We start from the raw sequence: 27158 nt of genomic DNA, 5'->3' as shown, positions 1-27158 counted from the left end.
CAGCCCTTAGTGCAACTAATAGCAGTTTCTCGTTTCCCTTCATTCTTTATCAATCTTTGTCTTGAATATACCGAACAATTGAGCATCTCCAGTTCTCTGTGATAGAGAAAGATCAGGACAGTCCAGGAAAGGTAAACCCAGGACAATAATTTCATTTGTGCTAGACAGCAGGCAGAGTAGGGAACAAAAACAGAAAATGCTGGACAATCTCAGCAGGTCTGACAGCATCTGACGAGGCGCCCCAAATGTCGCAAATCTTGCGAGGCCTCCCGCAAGATTTAACAGCTCGTCGCGTCCCTAGTCAGGCGCATCAAGGCCATTGAATCGGGCTCACTGACACCCAGGCACCTTGGCACTGCCACCCGGAGAGAAAACGAAGCTAATGTTTCAAGTCCAGATGACTCTTCGTTAAAGCTAGAGAGAAATGGAAATGAGATGATAGACTGCTGTGGGGGAGGGAGGAGTAGGCTTGATAGGGGGCTAGCCATAGGTGGCTAAAGGGTTGCCTTCATCCAAAGCGATCTTGTGATGATTGCTGTGGGAGCTAGCAAGGTAAGTTTGTGGCCACCGAGAAACCTAACAACATGTCTGATCAGCTGCCCTGTGTCTCTGCAGGAGCAATAATTTGTACGTTTGTCTTGAACCTTTTGACCTGTTTTACAGTGTCTCCAGCTTTGTCAGGAAAACGAAAGAAACAATCAGTACGCTTCATCCAAACTCTGACTTCCGATTCAAACCAGAAATAAAAGACGGCGAGCCACAGTGTGAAGTTCTGGTCACTCCAACACGTAGACAGGGTCTGGAGCACGAGTAAGAAAGTATTTTTTTCTCATGAACAATTTAGCAACTCTTATTGTCTCAACATCATATTGTTTACCAATATTGATCTGGAACCAAAAGATTCATTTGGTCGCAAAGTTACTACTCTTCCCTCACTCTCAGCTACGGAAACATGGGTCACCACTTCTGGCTTTGATCTTGCTACAAGTCAGGATTTCTATCCTCCTCATCGAAAAGTAGAATCCTGCAGGAAATCCAATATAGAAACAGAAAACACTGGGAAAATACTCAGCAGTTGGGCAGCATCTGTGTAAGGATAGAGAAACAGTTAACCTTCAGGTCTGTGAGCTTTCATCAGAATTGGGAAAAGTGAGAGAGGTCATAGGTTTTCTAAGTGAGACAAGAATAAAGGAAGACCTGTGGTAGAGTGGAAAACAGGTTGGTCCCCAGGGCCAAAGGGAAAGGTAATGGGGCAAGAAAAGAAACAAAAGATGTGAGTAGAGCAGGTGTTCTGTGTTATATTACTTTGTGTAATATATATATTACTTTTTTGAACCAGCTGAGTTGTTGAAATGAGTCGAAGTCTTCTTGTAAAGGTAAACTAATTTATTGAGTAATATAAATACTATTGTGAGTTCTTTTTACTTCATACTCAACTAGTAAAACAAATGAAGGTAAGAAGATTAGATGGAATATTAAAAAAAGCAAAAATGACCAAGAAATTGATGAGGAAGGATGGATTAGAGGATAAGGGAAAGCTAGTTAGAAATATAAAGACAGATAGTAAGAGTTTCTATAGATATTTTAAAAAGAAAAGAGTTAACAAATTGAGCATTCATCCTATAGAAAGTGTGTCTGGGGAATTTATCATGGAAAATAAGGAGTTAGCAGATAAATTGAACCAGTGTTTCGCATTCGTCTTCACTGTCGAGGATGCAAGCAACATCCCAGATAGAGCTGTAATTCAGGAAATGGAAGGGAAGAATGAACTTGGGAAAATTACAATCGCCAGAGAAGTAGTACTGAGAAAATGGAGCTGCGAGTGCCAAATCCTCGGGTCCTGATGGACTTCATCCTAGGGTCTTAAAAGAAGTGGCAGGTAAATGGTTGATGCAATGGATTAATTTTCCAATATTCCCTAGATTTGGGGAAGGTTCCATTCGACTGGAAAGAAGTGAATGTAGCTCCTTTATTCAAAAAGGAAGGGAGACATAAAGCAGGAGACTACAGGCCAGTTAGCTTAATGTCTGTCAGAGGGAAAATGTTAAAAACTATTCTTAAAGATTTCACAGCAGGGTACTTGGAAAAATTCAGGGTAATCAGGCAGAGTCAACATGGTTTGGTGAAAGGGAAATCATGTTTAACCAACTAATTGCAGTACTTTGAAGAAGTAACATGTGCTGTGGATAAAGGAGGACCGGTGGATGTACTGTATTTGCATATAGATTGGGTGAGCCAAATTAGTCACAATACAATAGAGGAGGAATTTCTGGAATGTATACACGATGGTTTTCTGGACCAATATGTTGAAGAACCAACAAGGGAACAGGCCATCTTGGACTGGGTGTTGTGCAATGAGAAAGGATAGTTGGCAATCTAGTGAAAGGACTCTTGGGGATGAGTGACCATAATATGATAGAATTCTTTGTCAAAGTGGATAGTGAGTTCGTTGATTCTGAGACCAGTGTCCTGAACCTCAATAAAGATAACTATGATGGTATGAGGAATCAGCTGGCTAGGATGAACTGGGGAACATTACTGAAAGGAAGGACAGTGGACAGGCAATGTTAATCTTTCAAGGAACAAATAGGTGAACTCCAAAAGTTGTTTATTTTTATTTGGCGCAAGAGTAGAAAGGGAGCTGTGTCAAAACCATGCTTATAAGAGAAATTAGAGATAGTATTAGATTAAAAGAAGAGGCATACAAATTAGCAAGAAAAAACAATAGACCTGAAGATCGGGAACATTTTAAAATTCAGCAAAGGCGGCCAAGGGATTGATTAAGAAGGGGAAAATATGGTCTGAAAGTAAGCCAGTGGGGAACATAAAAACTGACTGTAAATGTTTCTATAGGTGTGTAAAGAGAAAAAGATTGATTAAAAACTAATGTAGGCCTCTTGCAGTCAGAAACCAGGGAATTCATAACCGGGAACAAAGAAATAACTGAGGAACTAAATTCATACTTTGCTTCTGTCTCCACAAAGTAAGACATGAATAATGTACCGGAAGTTCTGAGAAGCACAAGTTTTAGTGAGGAGCTGAAGGAAATTAGTATTCGTAAAGAAATGGTTTTGGGAATTAATGGGATTGAAGTTGGACAAATCTCCAGGGTCTGATAATCTTCATCCCAGAGTAGTTAAGGAAATGGTCCTAGAAAGAGTAGATCCATTGGTGGTCATTTTCCAAAATATTTTGGACTCTGGAATGGTTCCTACAGATTGAAGGGTATCTAATATAACCCCATTATTCAAAAAGAGAGGTAAAGAGAAAACAGGGAGCTATAGACCAGTGAGCCTAAGGTCAGTAGTAGGAAGTTGCTGGAGTCCATTATCAAGAATTTCCTAGCACAGCATGTGGAAAGCAGTGGTGTAATCAGACGAAGTCAGTGTAGATTTACAAAAGGAAACTCGTGCTTGACAAATCTACTAGAATTTTTTGAAGATGTAACTAGTAGAGTTGACTGGGGAGAACTGGTAGATGTGGTTTATTTAGACTTTCAGAAGGTCTTTGACAAGGTCTCACAAAGCAGATTACTATGTAAAGTTAAAGCACGTGGAATTACGGTAGTGTCTTGAAATGGATTGAAAGATGGTTAGCAAACAGGAAGCAAAAAGTTGGAATAAATAGGTAATTTTCCGAATATCAGGCAGTGACTAGTGGGGCACCACAGAGATCTGTGTTAGGATCCCAACTGTTCACGTTATATGTTATTGCAGATGATGCAAAGTAGAGTGGGAGGAGGAGCTGTTGAGGAGGATGCAGAAATCCTTCAGCGGGATTTGGACAGGCTGAGTGAGTGGACATATGCATGGCAGATGTGGTATAATGTGGATAAATGTGAGGCTATCCACATCTGTAGCAAAAATAGAAAGGCAGACTATTATTTGAATGGATGTAAATTGAGAGGTGGATACTCAGCGAGATCTTGGTGTCCTCGTGCATCAGTCGCTTAAAGTAAGCGTGCAGGTACAGCAGGCAGTAAAGAAGGCAAGTGGTATGTTGACCTCATAGTGAGAGGATTTGAGTATAGACCATAAGACATAGGAGCGGAAGTAAGGCCATTCGGCCCATCGAGTCCACTCCACCATTCAATCATGGCTGATTTCAACTCCATTTACCCGCTCTCTCTCCATAGCCCTTAATTCCTCGAGAAATCAAGAATTTATCAACTTCTGTCTTAAAGACACTCAACGTCCCGGCCTCCACCGCCCTCTGTGGCAATGAATTCCACAGACCCACCACTCTGGCTGAAGAAATTTCTCCTCATCTCTGTTCTAAAGTGACTCCCTTTTATTCTAAGGCTGTGCCCCCAGGTCCTAGTCTCCCCTGCTAATGGAAACAACTTCCCTACATAGGAATAGAGATATTTTACTGCAATTGTAGAGGGCATTGGTGAGGCCAATTGTGTGCAGTTTTGGTGTCCTTATCTGAGGAAGGATGTTCTTGCTATAGAGGGAGTGCAGCGAAGGTTTACCAGGTCTGGGATGGTGGGACTGTCATACTAAGTCGGTTAGGATTATGTTCATTGGAGTTTAGAAGAGTGAGAGGACTTCTTATAGAAACTTACAAATTCTAACAGGATTAGATAGAGTAGATTCGGGAAGAATGTTCCCGATGGTGAGGGAGTCCAGAACTAGGGATCATTGTTTGAGGATAAGGGATAAAACATTTAGGACTGAGGTGAGGAGAAATGTCTTCACCCAGAGAGTGGTGAATCTGTGGAATTCACTACCACAGAAAGTAGTTGAGGCCAAAACGTGTAATTTTGAGAATTAGATATAGCTCTTGGGGCTAAAGGGATCAAGGGATATGGATGGGGAATCAGGGTATTGAGCTTGATGATCAGCCATGATCATAATGAATGGCAGAGCAGGCCAAATGGCCTTCTCCTGCTTCTATTTTCTATGTATATTTCTATATATGTATTTAGATTTTCAGAAGGCAATTGATAAGGTACCACATGAAAGGTTATTACGAAAGACGAAAGCTTGTGTAGGGGTTAACATGTTGGCATGGATAGACAATTGGCTAGCTAACAGAAGACAGAGGCGAGGCATAAATGGGCCTTTTTCTGGTTGGCAATATATAGCGAGTGGTGTGCCACAGGGATCAGTGCTGGGGCCTCAGCTTTTTACAATTGATAGAAATGACTTGATGAAGGCCCTGGAGGTATGGCTGCTAAATTTGTTGGTGACACAAAGATAGGTATGATAGTAAGATATGAAGAGGATACGAGGAGGCCACAAAGGGATATAGAAGGGTTGAATGAGTGGGCAACGGCCTAGCAAACAAAGTATAATTTGGGAAATTGTCCATTTTGGAGGAAGAATAAAAAAAGAAACGTATTATCTAAATGATGAGAGACTGAAGAGCTCTGAGATGCAGAGGGATTTATGGGTCCTAGTGCATGAATTACAAAAGGCTAGTATGCAGGTACAAGAAATTAGGAAAACTTTATTTCAAAGGGAATTGAATATAAAAATATGGAGGCTATGCTTCGGTTACACAGATGTGATCACATCTGGAGTACTTTGTACAGTTTTTAAAAAAAAATGTTATTAAAGGTTTTCATAAAATATCAATAACAAAATGAAAAAGGAACCCAACAGGGTTAAGTACAAAACACAGTCCAGAAAAACAACCCTTCATACCCCCCTCCCCCCTGTACATAAATAATAAATTAACATTAACACACCCCGACTTAATACAACAAGTATATACACCCCCTCAGACCCTCCAGTGTAAACAACAAAAAATAATAAAGTGACCCCCCCCCCCCCCCCCCCGAGTTGCTGCTGCCATTGACCAATGTCCCCCCCGAGTTGCTGCTGCCATTGACCAATGTCTACCGCTCTGCCAGGAAGTCTAAGAACGGTTGCCACCGCCTAAAGAACCCTTGTACCGACCCTCTCAAGGCGAATTTCACCCTCTCCAACTTAATAAACCCCGCCATATCGTTGATCCAGGATTCCACGCTTGGGGGCCTCGCATCCTTCCACTGAAGAAGAATCCTTCGCCGGGCTACCAGGAACGCAAAGGCCAGAATACCAGCCTCTTTCGCCTCCTGCACTCCTCTGCCACCCCAAATATTGCGAGCCCCCAGCCCGGCTTGACCATGGATCCTACCACCCTCGACACCGTCCTCGCTATGCCCTTCCAAAATTCCTCCAGCGCTGGGCATGCCCAGAACATATGGGTGTGATTTGCTGGGCTCCCTGAGCACCTAACACACCTGTCCTCACTCCCCAAAAACCGACTCATCCTTGTCCCGGTCATGTGTGCCCTGTGCGGCACCTTAAACTGTATGAGGCGGAGCCTCGCGCACGATGAGGAAGAGTTCACCCTCCCCAGGGCATCTGCCCACGTCCCTTCCTCAATTTCCTCTCCCAACTCCTCCTCCCTTTTACCTCCACCACCGAGGCCTCCTCCTGTGTGGCCGTAGCCGCGGGAATTCCGCCACCTGCAGTCTGGCAAACGCCCTTACCTGTAAGTACCTGAAGGTGTTCCCCGGGGGGAGCCTGTACTTCTCCAGCTCACCCAAGCTTGCGGACTTCCCGTCCACAAACAGGTCCCCCAACTTTCGTATCCCTGCCCTGTGCCACACCGAAAACCCTCCACCTGTTCTTCCTGGGGCGAACCGGTGGTTCCCCCGTAATGGGGTCCCCGCCGAGGCCCCCACTTGCCCCCCCCCTGTGCTGCCTCCACTGCCCCCATATTTTGAGGGCAGCCACCACCTCCGGGCTCGTGGTATACCTCCTTGGAGGGAGTGGCAGCGGCGTCGTTGCCAGCGCCCCCAGACTTGTATCCACACAAGACGCCTCCTCCATGCAGCCCCCTCCCCCTCCATCACCCACTTGCGCACCACCGTCGCATTGGCGGCCCAGTAGTATCCACAGAGGTTGGGCAGCGCCAGTCCCCCCCTATCTCTACTCCGCTCCAGGAACACCCTTCTCACCCTCGGAGTGCCTTGCGCCCACACAAACCTCATTATTATCCTGTTAACCTGCCTGAAAAAAGCCTTCGGGATAAACACGGGAAGGCACTGGAACAGGAACAAAAGCCTTGGGAGCACCGTCATTTTGATTGACTGCACCCTACCCACCAAGGACAGCGGCAGCGCATCTCACCTCTTGAACTCCTCCTCCATTTGCTCCACCAGCCTTGTGAAATTAAGCCTGTGCAGGGCCCCCCAGCTCCTGGCCACCTGGACTGCCAGATACCTGAAGCACCTCTCCGCCTTTTTTAGTGGGAGCTCGCCAATCCCCCTCTCCTGGTCCCCTGGATGAACTACGAACAGCTCACTCTTCCCCATGTTGAGCTTGTACCCCGAAAAGTCCCCGAATTCCCTAAGAATCCTGATTACCTCCGGCATTCCTCCCACCGGGTCCGCCACACACAGCAGCAGGTCGTCTGCATAAAGTGACACCCTGTGCTCCTCCCCACCCCGCACCAACCCCCTCCAGTTCCTTGACTCCCTCAGTGCCATAGCCAGGGGTTCAATCGCCAGTGCGAAGAGCAGGGGGGCTAAGGGACACCCCTGTCTCGTCCCTCGGTGCAACCAAAAGTATTCGGACCTCCTCCTGTTTGTGGCTACACTCGCCATCGGGACCTCATGCAACAGCCTAACCCATCTGACAAACCCCTCCCCAAACCCGAACCTCTTCAGCACCTCCCCCAGGTACCCCCACTCTACCCTATCGAAGGCTTTCTCGGCGTCCATCGGCACCACTATCTCCGCCTCCCCTTCCCTCGCCGGCATCATGATAACGTTCAAAAGCCTCCGCACATTCGTGTTCAACTGTCTCCCCTTCACAAGCCCCGTCTGGTCTTCGTGGATAATCTGCGCCACACAATCCTCAATCCTCGTGGCTAAGACCTTCGCCAGCACCTTGGCATCTACGTTTAGCAACAAAATCGGCCTGTAAGACCCACACTGCAGGGGATCAAGGACGTCAGTGCCCGGGACATCGTCGGGGGCAAAGCCCCCCTCTCTCTTGCCTCATTGAAGGTCCTAACTAACAGCGGGCCCAACAGGTCTATATATTTTTTATAGAATTCGACCGGGAGACCGTCTGGCCCCGGTGCCTTCCCCGCCTGCATGCTTCCTATCCCTTTGATCAGCTCCTCCAGCCCAATCAGGGCCCCCAATCCCGCCACCAGTCCCTCTTCCACCCATGGAAACCTCAATTGGTCCAGGAAGCGGCCCATCCCTCCCTCCTCCCGTGGGGGCTTGGATCGGTACAATTCCTCGTAGAAGTCCCTGAAGACCCCATTGATGCCAGCTCCACTCCGCACCACACTCCCTCCCCTGTCCTTAACTCCCCCGATCTCCCTAGCTGCGCCCCGCTTCCAAAGCTGATGCGCCAGCTGATCCTCCACTGCACCTCCGCCTTCCTGGTGGTCACCAGGTCGAATTCGGCCTGGAGGCTACGCCTCTTCCTCAACAATCCTTCCTCGGGCCCCCCCGCTCCCTCCGCTCCTTGTGGGCCCTAATGGAGATCAGCTGTCCCCTCACCAGCGCCTTCAGGGCCTCCCACACTATCCCCACTCTGACCTCCCCGTTGTCGCTGGTCTCCAGGTACCTCTCTATACTTCCTCTGACCCGCTCGCTCACCTCCTCATCCGCCAACAGCCCCACCTCCAAGCGCCACAGCGGGCGCTGGTCCCTCTCCTCCCCCATCTCCAAGTCCACCCAATGCGGGGCGTGGTCCGAAATGGCTATTGCCGAATACTCAGTATCCTCTACTCTCGCTATCAGCGTCCTACTCAAAATGAAAAAGTCGATTCGGGAATAAGCCTTTTGGACATGTGAAGAGAATGAAAATTCCCTAGCCCTGGCCTTGCAAATCTCCAAGGGTCCACCCCTCCCATCTGGTCCATAAACCCCCTCAGCACTCTAGCCGCCGCCAGCTTCCTACCCGTCCTAGACCTGGAGCGATCCAGTGCCAGATCCAGCAACGTGTTAAAGTCTCCCCCCATTCGCAGGCCCCCCACTTCCAAGTCTGGGATCTGACCCAACATACGCCGCATAAAACTCGCATCGTCTCAGTTCGGGGCATACACATTGACCAGTACCACCCTCTCTCCCTGCAACTTACCACTTACCATTATGTACCTGCCACCATTATCTGCCACAATGCTCGACGCCTCAAACGACACCTTCTTTCCCACCAAGATCGGCACCCCTCGATTTTTGGCATCTAGCCCCGAGTGAAACACCTGACCTATCCACCCTTTCCTCAGTCTTACCTGGTCTGCCACCTTCAGGTGTGTCTCCTGAAGCATCGCCACATCCGCCTTCAGCCCCTTCAAGTGCGCGAACACGCGGGCCCGCTTAACCGGCCCATTCAGTCCCCTTACATTCCAGGTTATCAGCCGGATTAGGGGGCTAGCCATGACCCCTCCTCGGCCAGAAACCGCCCGCACCCCACACCCGGCCCGTTCCCCACAGTGACATACCCCCGTCTCGACCTCGCTCCAGCTCTTCCTTGACCATAGCAGCAGCAACTCGATCCCATCTCCCCCCCCCCGGGCTAGGACCCATCCTAGCTGATTTCCGTTCTAAGCGCGGGAAACAACCCTCGCTTCCCTGCCCTGGCCCCGCCCCCTCCAGTCTTCAGCGTGGGAAAAAGCCCGCTCTTTCCACCTACGAGGCCCTGCCACCTCTGACGCAGCTCCTTTTACAGGCCCGGTCCCCTCACCTCTGACTCGAGCCTCCCCCTCCTCCACGGGGCCCTATCTCACCTCCAAGAGCCCCCCGACCAACCCAACCAAAACAGTGCCCAACCCGCCCCAGCCACCCTCACCAACCCAAAAGACAAAAAACACAAAGAAAAAGAAACCCTGAGCAATACAAAGGCCCCCCCCCTCGAAACAAAAATAAGCATAGCATATCAACCGCAGTCCCCAATCGCCCGTCCCGACCCTCAATCTGTGTCCAACTTCTTGGCCTACTTTGTACAGTGTTGGTCTCCTTATAAAAGGAAGGGTATATTACAATGGAAGCAGTTCAGAGAAGGTTGACTGAACAAACACCTGTGTTAGGCTATCTTGTGGGGAAAAGTACAGACTAGGCTTGAAACTGCTGGAGTTTTGAACAATAAGAGCCAACTTGATTTAGGACAGAGATGAGGAGAAATCTTTTCTGAGGGTAGTGAGTCTTTAGGACTCTCTTCCTCAAAAATCACTGGAAGCAGAGTCTTTGAATGTTTTTAAGGCAGAGGTAGATAGATTTTTGGTAAGCAAGGAAATGAAAGGTTTTTGGAAGTGGGCAGGAGTGTGACGTTGTGGTTACAATCAGATCGGTCAGATCTCATTAAATGGCAGAGCAGGCTCGAAGGCGTAGTGGCCTACTCCTAATTTGTAAATTTGTTTGTATGTAAATGATGTCTTTGTTAGTAAGCCATCAAGGAAAGGGCCTTTTCCATCCCTTTTATCTATGAACCATCGGCAGCTGACATCCTTCAAAGCTTCAGATGTATCCATGATCCCGAATGCTGTTTACACAGCCAGAAGGCAAAGGTTTGTTGTAATAATCTGACTCTTAAGTTTGGGAAAAATTATTTAAATTCCAGTATAATTATTGAAAGAAGCTGAGAAGCCAGAAATGGGGATAGAGAGCAGGATCAGGGCAAAGCCAAAAATGTAAGGGTTAAACTTGCCTGAATGTAGTGATGGATGCTAATTCGACTCTGATTTGCTGTCTCACCACAGCTTGAGTATTGATGACCAGCCTCAGGAGGTGAACAAACTGCAGGAACTGCAACTGGCAACAGCAGAGGCTGTGTGAGTGTGAATACGGGTATTTCTCTCTTCGATTTGTCTGTGAATGGATATGTTGAATGAGCACCGAAGAAGGAAAGCCTTTCCATTTTGGGCATTCACTGTCAGTATCAAGCACTCTCGTTAATTTTTATGGCACAGGTTTTATGGAAAGTAAGCCTCCCTCTGCACTGTTCAGTAACTCCCAGGACTGATACAGCACGGTTCGAATTAGGACAAAACCCTTATTTACCCTGCCCCATCAGTCAGTCCCAGAACAGATGCAGCATTTTTAGGGCAATGTAGAGGGAATTTATCCTGCTCTATTATTCAATTCCAGTGCAGATGAACATGATCAAGCAAGATATGATACAGTACATTCAAAGTGCCCCCTGCATATACTCTGTACATCAAACAGTACAGTTCTGTTTTTCCCACTGCAATTTTGTCTTAGTGGAGGAAAATTCCACCGTGCAATCATTTAAAAAAAAATTTAAAAAAAATGATTTTATTGGATTTTTGCAGTTATGTACACAGGATATGATATATCTATAAATATAGAAAATAGAACAAAGAACATTACAGCGCAGTACAGGCCCTTCGGCCCTCTATGTTGCGCCGACCTGTGAAACCACTCTAAAGCCCATCTACACTATTCCCTTATTGTCCAGATGTGTCTCCAGTGACCATTTGAATGCCCTTAGTGTTGGCGAGTCCACTACTGTTGCAGGCAGGGCATTCCACGCCCTTACTACTCTCTGAGTAAAGAGCCCACCTCTGACATCTGTCCTATATCTATCTCCCCTCAATTTAAAGCTATGTCCCCTCGTGCTAGACATCACCATCCGAGGAAAAAGGCTCTCACTGTCCACCCTATCCAATCCACTGATCATCTTGTATGCCTCAATTAACTCACCTCTTAACCTTCTCTCTAACGAAAACAGCCTCAAGTCCCTCAGCCTTCCCTCATAAGATCTTCCCTCCATACCAGGCGACATTCTGGTAAATCTCCTCTGCACCCTTTCCAATGCTTCCACATCCTTCCTATAATGCGGCGACCAGAATTGCACGCAATACTCCAAATGCGGCTGTACCAGAGTTTTGTACAGCTGCAACATTACCTCATGGCTCCGAAACTCAATCCCTCTACCAATAAAAGCTACCACACCGTACGCCTTCTTAACAACCCTCTCAATCTGGGTGGCAACTTTCAGGGATCTATGTACATGGACACCGAGATCTCTCTGCTCATCCACACTGCCAAGAATCTTACCATTAGCCCAGTGCTCTGTCTTCCTGTTATTCCTTCCAAAAAGAATCACCTCACACTTTTCTGCATTAAACTGCATTTGCCACCTCTCAGCCCAGCTCTGCAGCTTATCTATGTCCCTCTGTAACCTGTAACATCCTTCCGCACTATCCACAACTCCACCGACTTTAGTGTCATCTGCAAATTTACTCACCCATCCTTCTACGCCCTCGTTCAGGTCATTTATAAAAATGACAAACAGCGTGGCCCCAAAACAGATCCTTGTGGTACACCACTAGTAACTGGACTTCAGTCTGAACACTTCCCATCAACCACCACCCTTTGTCTTCTTCCAGCTAGCCAATTTCTGATCCAAACTGCTAAATCACCCTGAATCCCATACCTCCGTATTTTCTGCAATAGCCTACCGTGGGGAACCTTATTAAATGCTTTACTGAAATCCATATACACCACACCAACTGCTTTACCCTCATCCACCTGTTTGGTCACCTTCTCAAAGAACTCAATAAGGTTTGTGAGGCACAACCTACCTTTCACAAAACCGTGTTGACTATCTCTGATCAAATTATTCCTTTCCAGATGATTATACATCCTATCTCTTATAAACCTTTCCAAGACTTTGCCCACAACAGAAGTAAGGCTCACTGGTCTATAGTTACCGGGGTTGTCTCTACTCCCCTTCTTGATCAAGGGGACAACATTTGCTATCCTCCAGTCTTCTGGCACTATTCCTGTAGACAAAGATGACTTAAAGATCAAAGCCAAAGGCTCAACAATCTCGCTAGCTTCCCAGAGAATCCGAGGATAAATCCCATCCGACCCAGGGGACTTATCTATTTTCACACTTTCTAGAATTGCTAACACCTTCTCCTTATGAACCTCAAGCCCTTCTAGTCTAGTAGCCTGTATCTCAGTATTCTCCTCGACAACATTGTCCTTTTCCTGTGTGAATACTGATGAAAAATATTCATTCAGCACCTCTCCTATCTCCTCGGACTCCACGCACAACTCCCACTACTGTCCTTTGGCCCTACTCTTACCCTAGTCATTCTTTTATTCCTGACATATCTATAGAAAGCTTTAGGGTTATCCTTGATCCTACCTGCCAAAGACTTCTCATGTCCCCTCCTGGCTCTTCTTAGCTCTCTCTTTAGGTACTTCCTAGCTAACTTGTAACTCTCGAGCGCCCTAACTGAACCTTCACGTCTCATCTTTACATAAGCCGCCTCCTTCCTCTTGACAAGTGTTTCGACTGCTTTAGTAAACCACGGTTCCCTCGCTCGACCACTTCTTCCCTGCCTGACGGGGTACATACTTATCAAGGACACGCAGTAGCTGTTCCTTGAACAAGCTCCACATTTCCATTGTGCCCATCCCCTGCAGTTTTCCTCTCCATCAGATGCATCTTGCCTCATCGCATCATAATTGCCTTTCCCCCAGATCTAAGTCTTGCCCTGCGGTATATACCTATCCCTTTCCATCACTAAAGTTAACGTAATCGAATTGTGGTCACTATCACCAAAGTGCTCACCTACCTCCAAATCTAACACCTGTCCTGGTTCATTACCCAGTACCAAATCCAATATGGCTTTGCCTCTCGTTGGCCTATCTACATACTGCGTCAGGAAACCCTCCTGCACACATTGGACAAAAACGGACCCATCTAAAGTACTGTAACTATAGCGTTTCTAGTCAATATTTGGAAAGTTAAAGCCCCCCATAACAACTACCCTGTTACTTTCGCTCCTATCCAGAATCATCTTTGCAATCCTTTCCTCTACATCTCTGGAACTTTTCGGAGGCCTACAGAAAACTCCTAACAGGGTGACCTCACCTTTCCTGTTTCTAACCTCAGCCCATACTACCTCAGTAGATGAGTCCTCATCAAACATTCTTTCTGCCACCGTAATACTGTCCTTGACTAACAATGCCACCCCTCCCACTCTTTTACCACCTTCCCTAAGCTTACTGAAATATCTAAACCCCGGCACCTGTAACAACCATTCCTGCCCCTGCTCTATCCCTGTCTCCAAGATGGCCACAACATGGAAGTCCCAGGTACCAACCCATGCCGCAGGTTCACCCACCTTATTCCGGATGCTCCTGGCATTGAAGTATACACACTAAACTACCTTCCTGCCTGCCGGTACTCTCCTGCAACTTTGAAACCTTACTCATGACCCCACTACTCTCAACCTCCTGTATACTGGAGCTACAATTCAGGTTCCCAATCCCCTGCTGATCTAGTTTAAACCCTCCCGAAGAGCATTAGCAAATATCCCCACCAGGATATTGGTACCCCTCTGGTCCAGGTGTAGACCATTCCGTTTGTAGAGGTCCCACCTACTCCAGAATGAGCCCCAATTATCCAGGAATCTGAAACCCTCCCTCCTGCACCATCCCTGTAGCCACGTGTTCAACTGCTCTCTCTCCCTATTCCTCGTCTCGCTAGCACGTGGCACGGGTAACAACCCAGAGATAATAACTCTGTTTGTCCTAGATCTAAGTTTCCACCCTAGCTCCCTGAATTCCTGCCTTACATCCCTATCCCTTTTCCTACCTATGTCGTTGGTACACCTGTGGACCACAACTTGGGGCTGCTCCCCCTCCCCCTTAAGGATCCCGAAAATACGATCCGAGATCCTCTTAAATATGTAAGTAGGCATCCGTTTGTGCCGGTGAGGCACTTCCGGAGGGCACTCCTCGAGTGGGTCTGGAGCCGGTGCTGCCCCTCGCTTCTCCCGATTGTCTTCTCGTGCACGCTGCCGCTTCAGCCGACCCTCCTGTCCTCCACCTGTATTCTCCTTTTTCTCTGTTCCTGTGGATGTCAGGTTAGTTAACGTTTCCCTGCCTACCCCCCCCTCCCTGGCTCTCCTCTATTGTTCCCTGTCTCTTCTCTCTCCCCCCCCCCCCCCCCCCCCTCCAAGTGGTTCCTCTTGGACTGAGTTGTTCCCCACCCCCCTCCGTTCTATCTCCCCCTCTCATGCTTTGGCTGTTTTCCTCTGGTTCCTGGCTATTCTTCTGCTTGTTTGTTGGCCACAAACAGGTCCCGGAACAATTGGATGAATGGCTCCCACGTTCTGTGGAAGCCGTTGTCTGACCCTCGGATGGCGAATTTGATTTTCTCCATTTAGAGAGATTCCGAGAGGTCAGACAGCCAGTCTGCAGCTTTGGGTGGTGCTGCTGACCGCCAGCCGAACAGGATTCTACGACGGGCGATCAGTGAGGCAAAGGCAAGGGCGTCTGCCCTCCTCCCCAGAAATAGATCTGGCTGGTTTTAAACCCCGAAGACCGCCACTTTCGGGCATGGCTCCACCCTCACCTCCACCACCTTGACATTTCCTCGAAGAAGGCTGTCCAGTACTCCACATGTCTGGGGCAGGACCAGAACATGTGGGCGTGGTTGGCCGGGCCTCCTTGGCACCGTTCGCACCTATCCTCCACCTCCGGGAAGAACCTACTCATACGGGTTCTTGTTAAGTGGTCTCTATGTACCACTTTTAGCTGCGTCAGGCTGAGCCTTGTGGAGGTGGAGTTGATCCTCTGCAGTGCTTCGCTCCAGAGTCTCCACCCTATCTCGATCTCCAGGTCCTCCTCCCATTTCCTCCTTGTTGCGTCCAGTACGCTGTCGGCCCCTTCTCCACCGTGTAATCATGGACAGGATGCATCAGAGGCTTGATCAATAGGGGACATTGTGGCTGAACTAAATCTCCCCCTGTCTGATATCCACATGAAATGGCATTCTAACGTGAACCACAGGATATTAATCAGGAGTAGGAACCTTGACTGATTTTCTCTCCCCACACCTTCCCCACCTTTATTCACTTTCCTTCACCAGCTCTCATCAAAAATACTGGTGCCAGTGTAGCATCCCTATTGCTGCCTTGACTGAGGTCAGTTAATTTGCTACAGACAGCTATTTGAACCAGAGATTTTCTTTATTGATTAATGGTAAATTCTACTAAATATGGCAGATTAATATGAATTTGCTGAAAGACTTAGCGTCACTTAAGTTTAAAGTGTAATACGAAGTGTAATCACTTGGATCATTTGTAACTGTGACTGGGTTTGGCTGGCTGGTCTCTGACTAGTCTGAGTTGATGATTGTCCTTTTGTTTTACAGTGTTAAGCTGCAGGATCCTCTTGTTTTGTTTGACACTTTCCTTCTGAAGGAAACACTCCAATGCTGGCTCCCTCATTTGGAAAAAACATTTCATTTCAAGGTGAAAACTCCAGCTGAGAATGACGTTAGCAGTTCAGAGGAGGAGTCAACAGTATTCAGCCATCGAGAGGAACAGAAGATACCAGCATTCGACCATAGGGAGATGGAGGTGCCAACAGTACTCAGTCACCAAGGTGGTGAAGAGGAGTTAGCAGCCTTTAGCCATCGAAAAGATGAGGAGGAACCAGCAGCATTCCTTCAACGAGAAGAGGGGTCACCGTCACTATGTTTTCGAGAAAATGAGGAAGAGCCAACATCCCTCACTAACCATCGTGAACCAGAGGTGGATTCAGACTCGATTGGTCATCAAGAGCAGAGAGAAGAGTCAGCACCATTTGCCCATCAAGAGCAGAAGGAGGGACCAATCCTAAAACATGGCGAGGAAATGATGGAGGAGGGAGTCACACCCAAGGGTCCAGTGGTAGATGATGAGGCAGTTTTAGCTGAGTTGCACAATGTGCCCTATGTGACGGTCCCTTTCTACAGCATACCGGCAGACCTCTTTAAGGACATGACAGAACTGTGCACTTTGTGTTTTGAGATGGGGATATTTGAAAGTATGACTCAAGGTAAATTCTCAGCAACAGAATTGCCTGAAATTGGCACTGCGATTCAGGCCTGTCTTTTTCTGCGAAATTACTTCTTCTTGTTGGACTTAATGCGAGTAAAGCGCAGCATTACTTCTGGTAACTGGTGCACTCCTCTGGTGTGGCAGACACTTGTCCTTGGATTACAAGGTAACTTGAATTTCTACACACTGATTTTATACCTGTGCTGTTCATTCTTGTTGTGCCTTTGCTCTCCCTTATTTACCATATGCTTCTAGCCACCTATTGATCCATGTTGTGTGACCATACAGACACCAGGGCCGGGGCGGCCTGTACCAGTGCCAAGAGCGGCGTGGGGCAACCCGGAAGTTGCGGAATCCTCCGCACTTCCAGGGGCTAGGCCGGCGCTGGAGGGTTTGGCGTTGCGCCAAAGGGCCGCCGCAGGCTGGCGCGAGTTGGCACATGCGCAGAACCGCTGTTGTGCTCTGGCGCATGCGCAGAACAGCCAGCGTGTTTCCTGCGCAGCGCAGGGGGTTTCCTCTCTACGCCGGCCATCGCGGAGCCTTACAGAGGCCGGCGCGGAGGGAAAGAGTGCCCCCACGGCACAGGCCCGCCCGCAGATCGGTGGGCCCTCCCTGGGATCAGATCCCCCCCGTGCCCCCCCCAAGGACCCTGCTAGACGTCCGACAAGCCAGGTCCCGTCTGGATGGACCATGTCCATTTCACGCTGGTGGGACTAGCCAGGAACTCGCAGCCGCTCGGCCCATCGGGGCCAGGAGAATTGCCGGGGGGCTGCTGCCAACGGCCCCCGACCAGCGCGACGTGATCTCTGCCCCTGCCCAAAAACCAGCACCGGAGAATTCGGCAGCCGGCGTCGGAGCGGCGGGGCGGGATTCACACCGCCCCCGGCGATTCTCCGACCCGGCGGGGGGGGTCAGGGAATCCCGCCCGAGGAGAGCAGCTTGGCTCAACAGTTCCTCTTAATTTGACACAAAAAGCTTTTCCTCACCACCACTGATTAGGGCAGCACCTGTCTTCAATTTCCTGCCTCAATGTGAATCAAAGGCACCTTCTGACTTTGGTGCCTACATTGACTCCCTGTGGACACTGATGGAGTTATTTTGATTGAAAATACCAGTTGAACCATGGCAAACGTTTCCACTGAATAGCTGCACCATACAGACCAGGAGAATTCTGGGTTCAATCTTTGCTGGAAATGTCTGTTGGCTTGCTGCATTTTCGCAGTTTGTGCTACATTTTGGCAGTTTGTGCTACAGTTGACTTTTGTACCATGATTTAGGAAAAGGAAAATCAGTCAAAGTTCCTGCTCCTGATTGTTACAGTGACCAGTGTGCCGACTGGAAGATTTTAGGAATGTTGTATTCTAAGTATTGGGAAATTTAAGGGTTAAAAGCTTGGGGTTAGTGTGTTTAACTGCAGTGGTCATGACTTTTAAAGAATAATTCTGTTTTGCAGTGCCTGGATGCTTTTAGCAGCCAGAAGGTAAAATTGACAAAAGGAATGTGGTTTTCAGTCTGGGCAAATGGACTGTGGTTTGACTGGGAAAGCCCCTGTGCAGATAACGCGCTTTGCAGCCTGCAGAGATCATTTGTTTTTCATCTTGGGGCAATGAGGTCATTGCTGGATGGAGCCAAGAAATGCAGAGAGACATTTTGAAAAGCTTTAAAGAGACAGTTTTTGGAGAAAGCTTTGAAGAGAGGAGTTGGATTCTGATCTACCTGACGCTGAGTCCACAATACTCCCACAGTAATATAGTTATAAAGAGTAATATGTAAAGCAGAACAGTCTTGTCTGTAGACAAGGAAGAAAACACACCAGGTGAACCAGCTTTTTGAAGATATTCAACCAAAGTCTGGAGGGGTTCTAACAGGAGTCCAAATCTGATCTGTGATGCAAGTATTACTCTATGCTGTGAGGATTTTAAGATAGATTGAGAGCTGTATGTTTATTTTCTTGTTGTTTAATGGGAAATTGAATAGTAGTGGATGGGGTCATTTTAAGCTGTTCTTTTTGGTTGTGAAGTTAAAAGTTTAATATTGTAGTCATAAAGTTTTGTTTTAAATAATACCAAAGCCCTAATTCTTCATGCAATCATTCCTGGAGTGAATCATTCTATCCACAGTCTTACAAATAAATTAAAATATTGGGGTTTCGGTCCAGTATCCTGGCCACTGTTGGGATCTGGTTTGGGAACGTAATGCCAGTGTGTACTGTGCTGTTCTATGTTCTATGTCAGCATTACCAACACATATAGATATCCAGATTCACAGCCACTGACAGTAGAAAAAGAACTAACTGGTTGATATGCTGGTGTGGTGGGTCTATCTGATTGACGTTTAAAAAAATTATTTCACGGGATTTCCAAAGATTGCAGTGGTGATGGTGGAAGAAGGACTTCCCGTCACCAGTTGCTGTGAATCAGGCTTGTGTGGAGCTGCTTGGAGCCCAGACTATAACTGGAGTGACTCGAGGCAGGAAGGGCAGTAATACGAAACTGGCCCGTTGCAGTTCGTCATAGTTAGGTTGCTGACGGGTGGAAAGTTCAATCACTGCTGAGCTGGTTTGATTCAGGTGCTAGGTGTTGCACCGGCAGGTACTGGGGCTAGGGCAGACTGTAACCCTGTACGGACTATGATTTGATCAATTTCTGTTACAGAGATAACACAGTCGCACCCAATTTCCAATACCATTAGAGATGGAGATCTGCGGAGAGTGCTGAAGTTACTGGGTGGTGAGAAGCAGTCAGGGAGTCCTTTCCTACTGGCACATGCAGCCAGGTAAACCTGCACTATTATGCTATGATATCATTGTATGTAATATAGTCGTTTCACTCCCTGTCACTCTTCTGGAATTTCATAGGAAACTTTCTCTCCTTTCATCATGAGCACACCGTGACTGCAGTCTAATCTACTATTAATGCACTATTACCATGCTATTAATCACCAATTACAGTGTCAGAATATAACTCTTCCTGAGTTTTGAGGGTGTTGTTGGGCCTCCATTTCTGGCTATAGGATATTGGGTTTCTGTGCTGCTTGTCATCCTTTACTTGCTTCCCACAAAATGAAGACAAGTGAATCCTATTAAGAGCCAGCTTCCTTACAGGAAATGAAAAAGACCCTCTAGAAGTAAAGTGATAGAACTATTGGTCCTATTCTTGTTCTTTCTCTTCATGCATGGAAGCAATGTTGTTTAGAGAATCACTGATGTAATCTGTTGCAGCAATCCAGAGATTGGCCCCTCTGGGTTTCTGATTGAGATTTTGGTCTTCTGTGGAGGACCACATTTAAGACTGTTATTGGCCATGCCTCCCTGATGAACTGTACGTGTTATCTCTGCAGAATGTACAAGAAATTTGGTGAAATTGCACTGAGATCTCTTGTCCAGTTCCACCCCCACATTCTCCCGTCTGACATCAAGGAGTTGTGCCAGAAACAACCAGCTCACTTCTTGGCGTATATCGACAACCTGGTAAAATCCAAGCCTGAGGACCAGAGGTTAGTGTTTGATCAGTCGGATTCTCTTAGGCTTGATGTATACATGTAACAATATTGTTTGTATCTACACTGTGTGTGCTATGTACTGTGGTTTCCAGTTGCTTCAGTTAGTACTCTGTAATCATTAAAAGCTTTGCAGATCAGTTCCTTTGAACTGTGCAGCAATTCCATATCTGCTAAAAGACTATAACGTGCATTCTGTACACATTCTTCAGGAGTGCTAAATTCAATCTTTTCCTTTCTGATCATTCTGGCAGTCTCAAGAATGTCAAATGTGTTGCAAAAAGCTGAAGAGCCACCTTGGTAGCAAGGTTTAGTGAATTTCCTTGTTCAGTTCCTGCTCCCTGCTATTAGGTGGTGTCAGCTTTGGTGACGTCAGGTATGCTAAATTTGACTTGGAGCAGTGTGGATCGTACTGCCCAACCTTGCTGTTGAATGTAAAAACAAAGTTGTTGGCAAAGATGCTGCCGGTGGGGATAGAGGATTGTGTGCCGGGGGTGATAGGTGATGACCAGACCGGGTCTGTGAAGGGGCGGCAGTTGTCGGTGAATGTATGGAGGTTGCTTAATGTAACAATGATGCCCTCGGAGGGCCGAGAAGTGGAAGTGGTTGTGACAATGGACGTGGAGAGGGCATTCGACTGGGCGTATTTGTTCGAGATATTGGGGTGATTTGGGTTTGGGCAGGGGTTTTGTGGATTGGGTTTGGCTGCTGTATAAGGCCGAAGTGTGAAGGGAAGCTCTGCGGAGGATGAATGCATCCTCGTCATGTGCAAGAATAGGTTGTATCCAATTTAAGGTGGTACACCGGGCCCACATGACGGTTTCCAGGATGAGTCTGTTCTTTCCAGGGATGGAGGATCGGTGTGGGTGCTGTGCGGGGAGGATGGTGACTGAAGTGCATATGTTTTGGGTGTGTTTTGAGGTTGAGGGGGTTTTGGAGGGGATTTTTGGATATAATGTCAATAGTTTTAGGGGTAGAGGTAGCCCGAATCCGGAGGTGGCGATATTTGGAGTGTCGGAGAATCTGGCAATACAGGTGGGAAGAGAGGGTGACGTGTTGGCCTCGCCTCCCTGATAGCCCGTAGACAGATTTTGATGTACTGGGGGAACTCCGAGCCGCTGAAGGCAGGGGTATGGGTGAGCAATTTGTCAAGGTTCCTCCATTTGGAAAAGATCAAGCTTGCCATTCAAGGTATGGAGGAGGGGTTCACCTTGAGGTGGAAGCTGTACATTGACTTCTTTAAGCAGTTTTGAGTCATTGGGCCGGGGGGGGGGGGGGCGGTGGTTTTAGTTTTACTTCCAGTTTGGGTGGGGGGATGGGGTGAAAAAATGGAAAAGGAGGCCGGGTGCCGGGGTGGTAGCAGGGTGAGCGGGGGGTGTTTGTTTGGGGGGGGGGGGGGTTGTTTCCTGTTGCCGTGGTTGGCTTATGTATTTCTTGGTTACGTATATATTGAAAATACCTTCAATAATACGTTTTTCCAAAAAAAAGTATGCTAAATTTGAGTAAGGGAGAGGCAAAATCAATCCGTGTCCCTGCTCCTCATTACGCTCCTCATTGGCCCCCCACACAAAGCTGTGTGTTTTCACCTTGGGTTAAGGGAGGATCATGCTCGACTAGGCTATATTGTCCACAGTCAAAATTCCTGCCAGAGTTCATTGGAGCTAATTTTGTCTTTGGGCAATTTAAGGTTAGCCCTGAGTGGAAATCAAAATTGGGAGAGAGGTATAAAGGATGACTTGTCCAATAATGCCTCTTTCTCCCCCACTGTGAAAACCTTTTGTGTGAAAACTGGCCCTGAGGACAAAGTGCTGTGGAACTCTACCCAGCTTTTAAAAGAGAACAGGGCATCATTAGGGGGATTAAAAAAATATATAATGGAAGCGGTCTTCAGACACTGTGGAGGTCAGAGAAATTGTGTTCTCTGCTACTAATTGTTTGACGCTGAACTAAAGACTTTCTTGTATGTTTTCTGTGAGCAGATTGCATCTGTTAGAGACCATTCTTCAGCCAAAGTCACGAAAATTGGATTGGCTGCGACTTGCTGTGTCTCATGATGCTCCACAGAGGACTGACACCACTGATATTGATGGTAATCCCAGGTAAGAAAGGGAGACATTTACCTGCTCTGAAGCTCGCTGTCACATGTAGTACACGGTGCCCTCTGTTATAATGTGCATTTCGCAAAGACATGCAGCAGAATGCACAAGGTAAATGATTTGACGGGTTGTGCGATTTGCTGTACATTCTGCAGAGGTGTGCTTGTGTGACTTGTTTCTCAGATTATGCAATTTTGCTTCAAATTCCTAAAAGTTGGAAGTTCTGAGCGGTAACTAATCATTTGCCACAACATGTCTAATTTGTGAACTGCATAAAATCCTGTAATACTTCATTATAACTCTTAATGACTTTCAAATGGCAAATTAAAGGAAGGGGTTGGTGAGGGTGTGTTTAATGGTTGCTCAGAGAAAAGCTGTCAGGTGTTTGATTTGTGAATTTGGTGCAGAGCTGAGGATACTGATTCTCCTTGCCACAATTTGTATTTTCTCCTTGGTACCTTTCTCCTTATTCCCTGCTAGGTTATAGTTTCAGGAAAGAAAAAATGTTGCTGCAGTCCCAGAGGACCCATAGACTGCTCTCTTTGAGAGAGAGCTGACTGGTGGTGATTTAACCTGAGTGTCACCACACCTCGGGTGTGGGCAAGGTTGAGAAGGCAGGAGTCTTCAGCCAGTATGGGAATTGAACCCTTGCTGTTGCTCCGCATCACGAATCAGCCACCCAGCCAACTGAGCTAACCAACCTGTTTCACTGAGCAGGCTGAGTCTCCTGTCAACTGAAACTTCTGACTTTATTCTCTGCTGTAAGTTTAGCAATGCAACCCTGAACTTGTAGCAAATCACTTGCTGGTGAATGGATGGATTTGCCCACATGCCGTTTATGTTTGCTCAGAACAATAGCATACAGGAAAACAAAACTACTTAGTCTGATTTATTTACAGCAACTAAAGTAACATAGAAGCAGAATGATATGGAAAGACACTAAACAACAAAATACTTCCACTATAAGTTTGGAATCATTGCAGAAGACATTAATCTGTCCTTTTGTCTTATGATCTCTTATTGGGGAATTCTCAGAAACATGAACTTTGATGGTGTTTTGAGAGAGAACTTCTGAGTTCCTGTTCCCAACTTCACACAAAAGAGGCTTGAAAGAAAATAAAGACTTGCATTTATGTAGCACCTTTCACAACCTTGGTGTCCCAAAGTGCTTTGAAGCCAATCAAGTTCTTTAAATTGTACTATAGGAAATAAGATTGAAGATCATTTATAATGGGACCTTTTTTCTTTGATGAAGAAGTAACTTATTTGAATTCTAACTATGCCAGATAGTTTGTTAATCAGCTAGTTAATTTTTTGAGACTCGAACTAGAAATATAGGCTTTCTGAACATATTTTGTCAAGACTTGCCTTCAAAACCATTTGTGACTGGAAATTAGATTTCCATCTATCCAACTGCATATATCAGCCTTCCGAGAAGGCCTCATCATACATTCAAGGAACTTTATCTTTGTTGATTGCAAAGACGCAGGATTGCTCCATTACAAGCAGATAAATTATTTCTAATCATCCATTTTGAAACTTTTGTCTCTATTTCTGTTGAAGCCCCATCATCCTTGGCAATTCACATTTTTCCAGAGGATGGGCAAAGGAGAGAGTGATTGATTCAAAACCATGCACTTTGGTGCATCTTTTGAATTTTCAGAGCAACATTAGTCAAGCACCCAAGCAGGAAAGGGAAAATCATGTAATATAAATCTTTTGGGGTGCCCAGAGTGCTTTACTGCTAATTAACTCCATGTTTCAGTGTGGTGACTGCTGTTGTGGTCATTGGGCTTATTATGAGATCGACATTCTACTTTTAAAAAGCAACAAGAGATATAGGCATTGTACCTTCAGAAAATGAAACCCGGAGAGGCAGGTTACTTTTTGGGGGGTTTCTGTACAGGCAGGCATTCATTCCTGAACTTGTTTCTGGGAAGTTATGTAATATATAAATGGTCTTCCCAGATGCTGATTTTTTTTTTTTGATCAAACAATTTTATTGAGGCATTTTTGCACAGTAAACAACAATACAAAACAATCAACATAGTGCAAAAACCAGCTCCCCTCCTACAAGGACCTGTCTAACTACCCCCCTAATCTACGTTGCCCTAACCCCCCCCCCCCCCCCCCCCCCCGGCTGATGATTAATTTTCCGCGAAGAAGTCGATAAATGGTTGCCACCTCCGGGCGAACCCTGACAGTGACCCTCTCAGAGCGAACTTAATTTTCTCCAGACCGAGAAAGCTCGCCATATCCGATAGCCAGGCCTCCGACTTCGGGGGCTTTGAGTCCCTCCATGCCAGCCGAATTCGTCGCCGGGCTACCAGGGAAGCAAAGGCCAAAACGTCGGCCTCTCTCTCCTCCTGGACTTCCGGGTCCTCCGAAACTCCAAAAATTGCCACCTCTGGACTCCTCACTACCCTCGTTTTCAGTACCCAGGATATAACATCTGTGAATCCCTGCCAGTACCCCCTGAGTTTTGGACATGCCCAGAACATGTGGACATGGTTCGCTGGTCCTCCCGAACATCTGCCGCACATGTCCTCTGATCCAAAGAATTTACTCATCCGGGCCACTGTCATGTGGGCCCGGTGGACGACCTTAAATTGAATCAGGCTGAGCTTAGCGCATGTTGCGGTCGCGTTTATCCTGCTCAACCCCTCTGCCCATGAGCCCTCTTCTATCTCACCTCCGAGCTCCTCTTCCACTTAAGCTTCAGCTCTTCGGTCTGCGACTCCTCTGCCCCCATAAGTTCTTTGATTATTTCTGAGACCCTCTCCTCCCCCACCCATCCACTGGACACTAACCTGTCCTGGAACCCCTAAGCGGCAGGCGTGGGAAGGATGGAATCTGTCTGCGTAGAAAGTCACGCACCTGCAAGTACCTGAAATCATTCCCTCTCGCCAGCCCAAATTTCTTCTCTGGCGCCCTCATGTTCGGGAAGCTCCCTTCCAAGAACAGATCCCCCATCCTCTCAATCCCAGCCCTCTGCCATGCTCGGAACCCACCGTCCATATTCCCCGGGGTAAACCGGTGATTGTCGCAAATTGGGGACCAAACTGATGCTCTCACTTCCCCCACATGCCTTCTCCATTGGCCCCAGATCCGCAAGGTCGGCACCACTATAGGGCTGGTGGAGTACCGTGCCGGCAGGGACGCCGTAACCAGGGCTGCCAAACTGGTGCCCCTGCACGAAGTGGCCTCCATCCGCCCCCAAACCGACCCCGCACCCACCATCCACTTCCTTATCATGGCTATGTTGGCCTCCCAATAGTAATTACTAAAATTTGGCAGCGCCAGTCCCCCTTCCCCTCACCCGCCGGGACTTCCCTGCCTACACAAATCCCATAATCATTTTATTGACCTTCTTGAAAAAAGAACGCGGAATGAAAATGGGGAGACACTGGAATACGAACAGGAATCTCGGGAGGATCGTCATTTTAACCGTCTGCACTCTCCCCGCTTGTGTCAGTGGGAGCGCATCCCACCTCCGGAACTCAGCCCTCATTTGCTCCACCAACCCGGATAAGTTCAACTTGTGCAACCGGCCCCAGTCCCGCGACACCTGTGTCCCTAAGTATCTAAAACTGTCCCCTACTAACCTAAACGGCAGCCCCCTCAACCTGCCTTCCTGGCCCCTTGCCTGGACTACAAACAACTTACTTTTTGCCATGTTCAGTTTATAGCCCGAGAACCGGCCAGATTCCCTCAGGGTTCCCATGATTCCATCCATCCCAGCCACTGGATCCGTGATGTATAAGAGCAGGTCGTCGGCATACAGCGAAACCCCCCCCCCCCCTCGTACCAGCCCCTTCCAACCCCTAGAAGCTCTCAGGGCAATTGCCAGCGCTCTATTGCTAGCACAAACAGCAGTGGGGAGAGGGGACACCCCTGCCTCGTCCCTCGGTACAGTCTGAAATAGTCAGACGTCGTCCTATTCGTCCTAACACTAGCCTCCGGAGCCTGATACAGCAGTCTAACCCAGTCAGTAAAGCCCTCCCCGAACCCAAATCGTCCCAGCACCTCCCATAAATAGTCCCAGTCAACACTCAACCCGGTCGAAAGCCTTCTCTGCATCCATTGCCACAACTACCTCTACCTCCCTACTCTCCGAGGGCATCATGATCACATTTAGCAACCTTCTTAGATTGGTCACCAGCTGCCTCCCTTGACGAACCCGGTTTGGTCTTCCATAATGACGTCCAGCACACAGTCCTCAATCCTAGCCGCCAGGAACTTGGCCAGTATTTTAGCATCTACATTGAGCAGAGAGATGGGCCTATAGGACCCACATGCCTCCGGGTCTTTGTCCCGTTTCAATATCAGGGAGATTGTGGCCTGTGACATCGTCGGGGGTAAAACCCCTCTGTCTCTTGCCTCATTGAAAACCCTAACCAGCACTGGCCCCACTATCTCAGAGAACTTTTTATAAAACTCCACTGGATACCCATCCGGCCCCGGGGCTTTACCCGATTGCATGGCCCTCAAGCCCCCCAATATTTCTTCGGTCCTAATCGGGCTCCCCAGCCCATCCACCAACCCCCTACCCACTTTTGGGAAGGTAAGTCCATCCAGAAAGCACCTCATCCGGCCCCGCAGGGGGTTCCGAGGTGTAAAGCTGACTATAGAAGTCCCTGAACACCTTGTTCAGCCCTGTCGGATCTCCTACCAAGACCCCCCCCGTCCCCGTCCCGTCCCGTCGACTACCTTCCCTATTTCCCTGGCCGCCTCCCTCTT

At 47.6% G+C, this 27158-nt stretch overlaps 1 protein-coding gene across 4 annotated transcripts in view; it reads left to right on the top strand.

Moving 5' to 3' along the window:
* hps5 (HPS5 biogenesis of lysosomal organelles complex 2 subunit 2) overlaps positions 1–27158 on the top strand; it is a 110192-nt gene that overhangs the window by 66847 nt on the left and 16187 nt on the right. For all 4 annotated transcript variants that reach the window (XM_072518983.1, XM_072518982.1, XM_072518985.1 and 1 more), the window contains 6 exons: positions 664–810; positions 10714–10785; positions 16155–16990; positions 19479–19599; positions 20164–20319; positions 22302–22421. In XM_072518983.1, coding sequence (XP_072375084.1) covers positions 664–810; positions 10714–10785; positions 16155–16990; positions 19479–19599; positions 20164–20319; positions 22302–22421 — 1452 coding nt within the window. The remainder of the gene's footprint in view (positions 1–663; positions 811–10713; positions 10786–16154; positions 16991–19478; positions 19600–20163; positions 20320–22301; positions 22422–27158) is intronic.

This window comes from Scyliorhinus torazame, chromosome 10 (assembly GCF_047496885.1).
Source record: "Scyliorhinus torazame isolate Kashiwa2021f chromosome 10, sScyTor2.1, whole genome shotgun sequence".
Lineage (NCBI taxonomy): Eukaryota > Metazoa > Chordata > Chondrichthyes > Carcharhiniformes > Scyliorhinidae > Scyliorhinus > Scyliorhinus torazame.
Note: the sequence above shows the minus strand (reverse complement) of the source record. Positions and strands in the feature narration are given on the sequence as shown.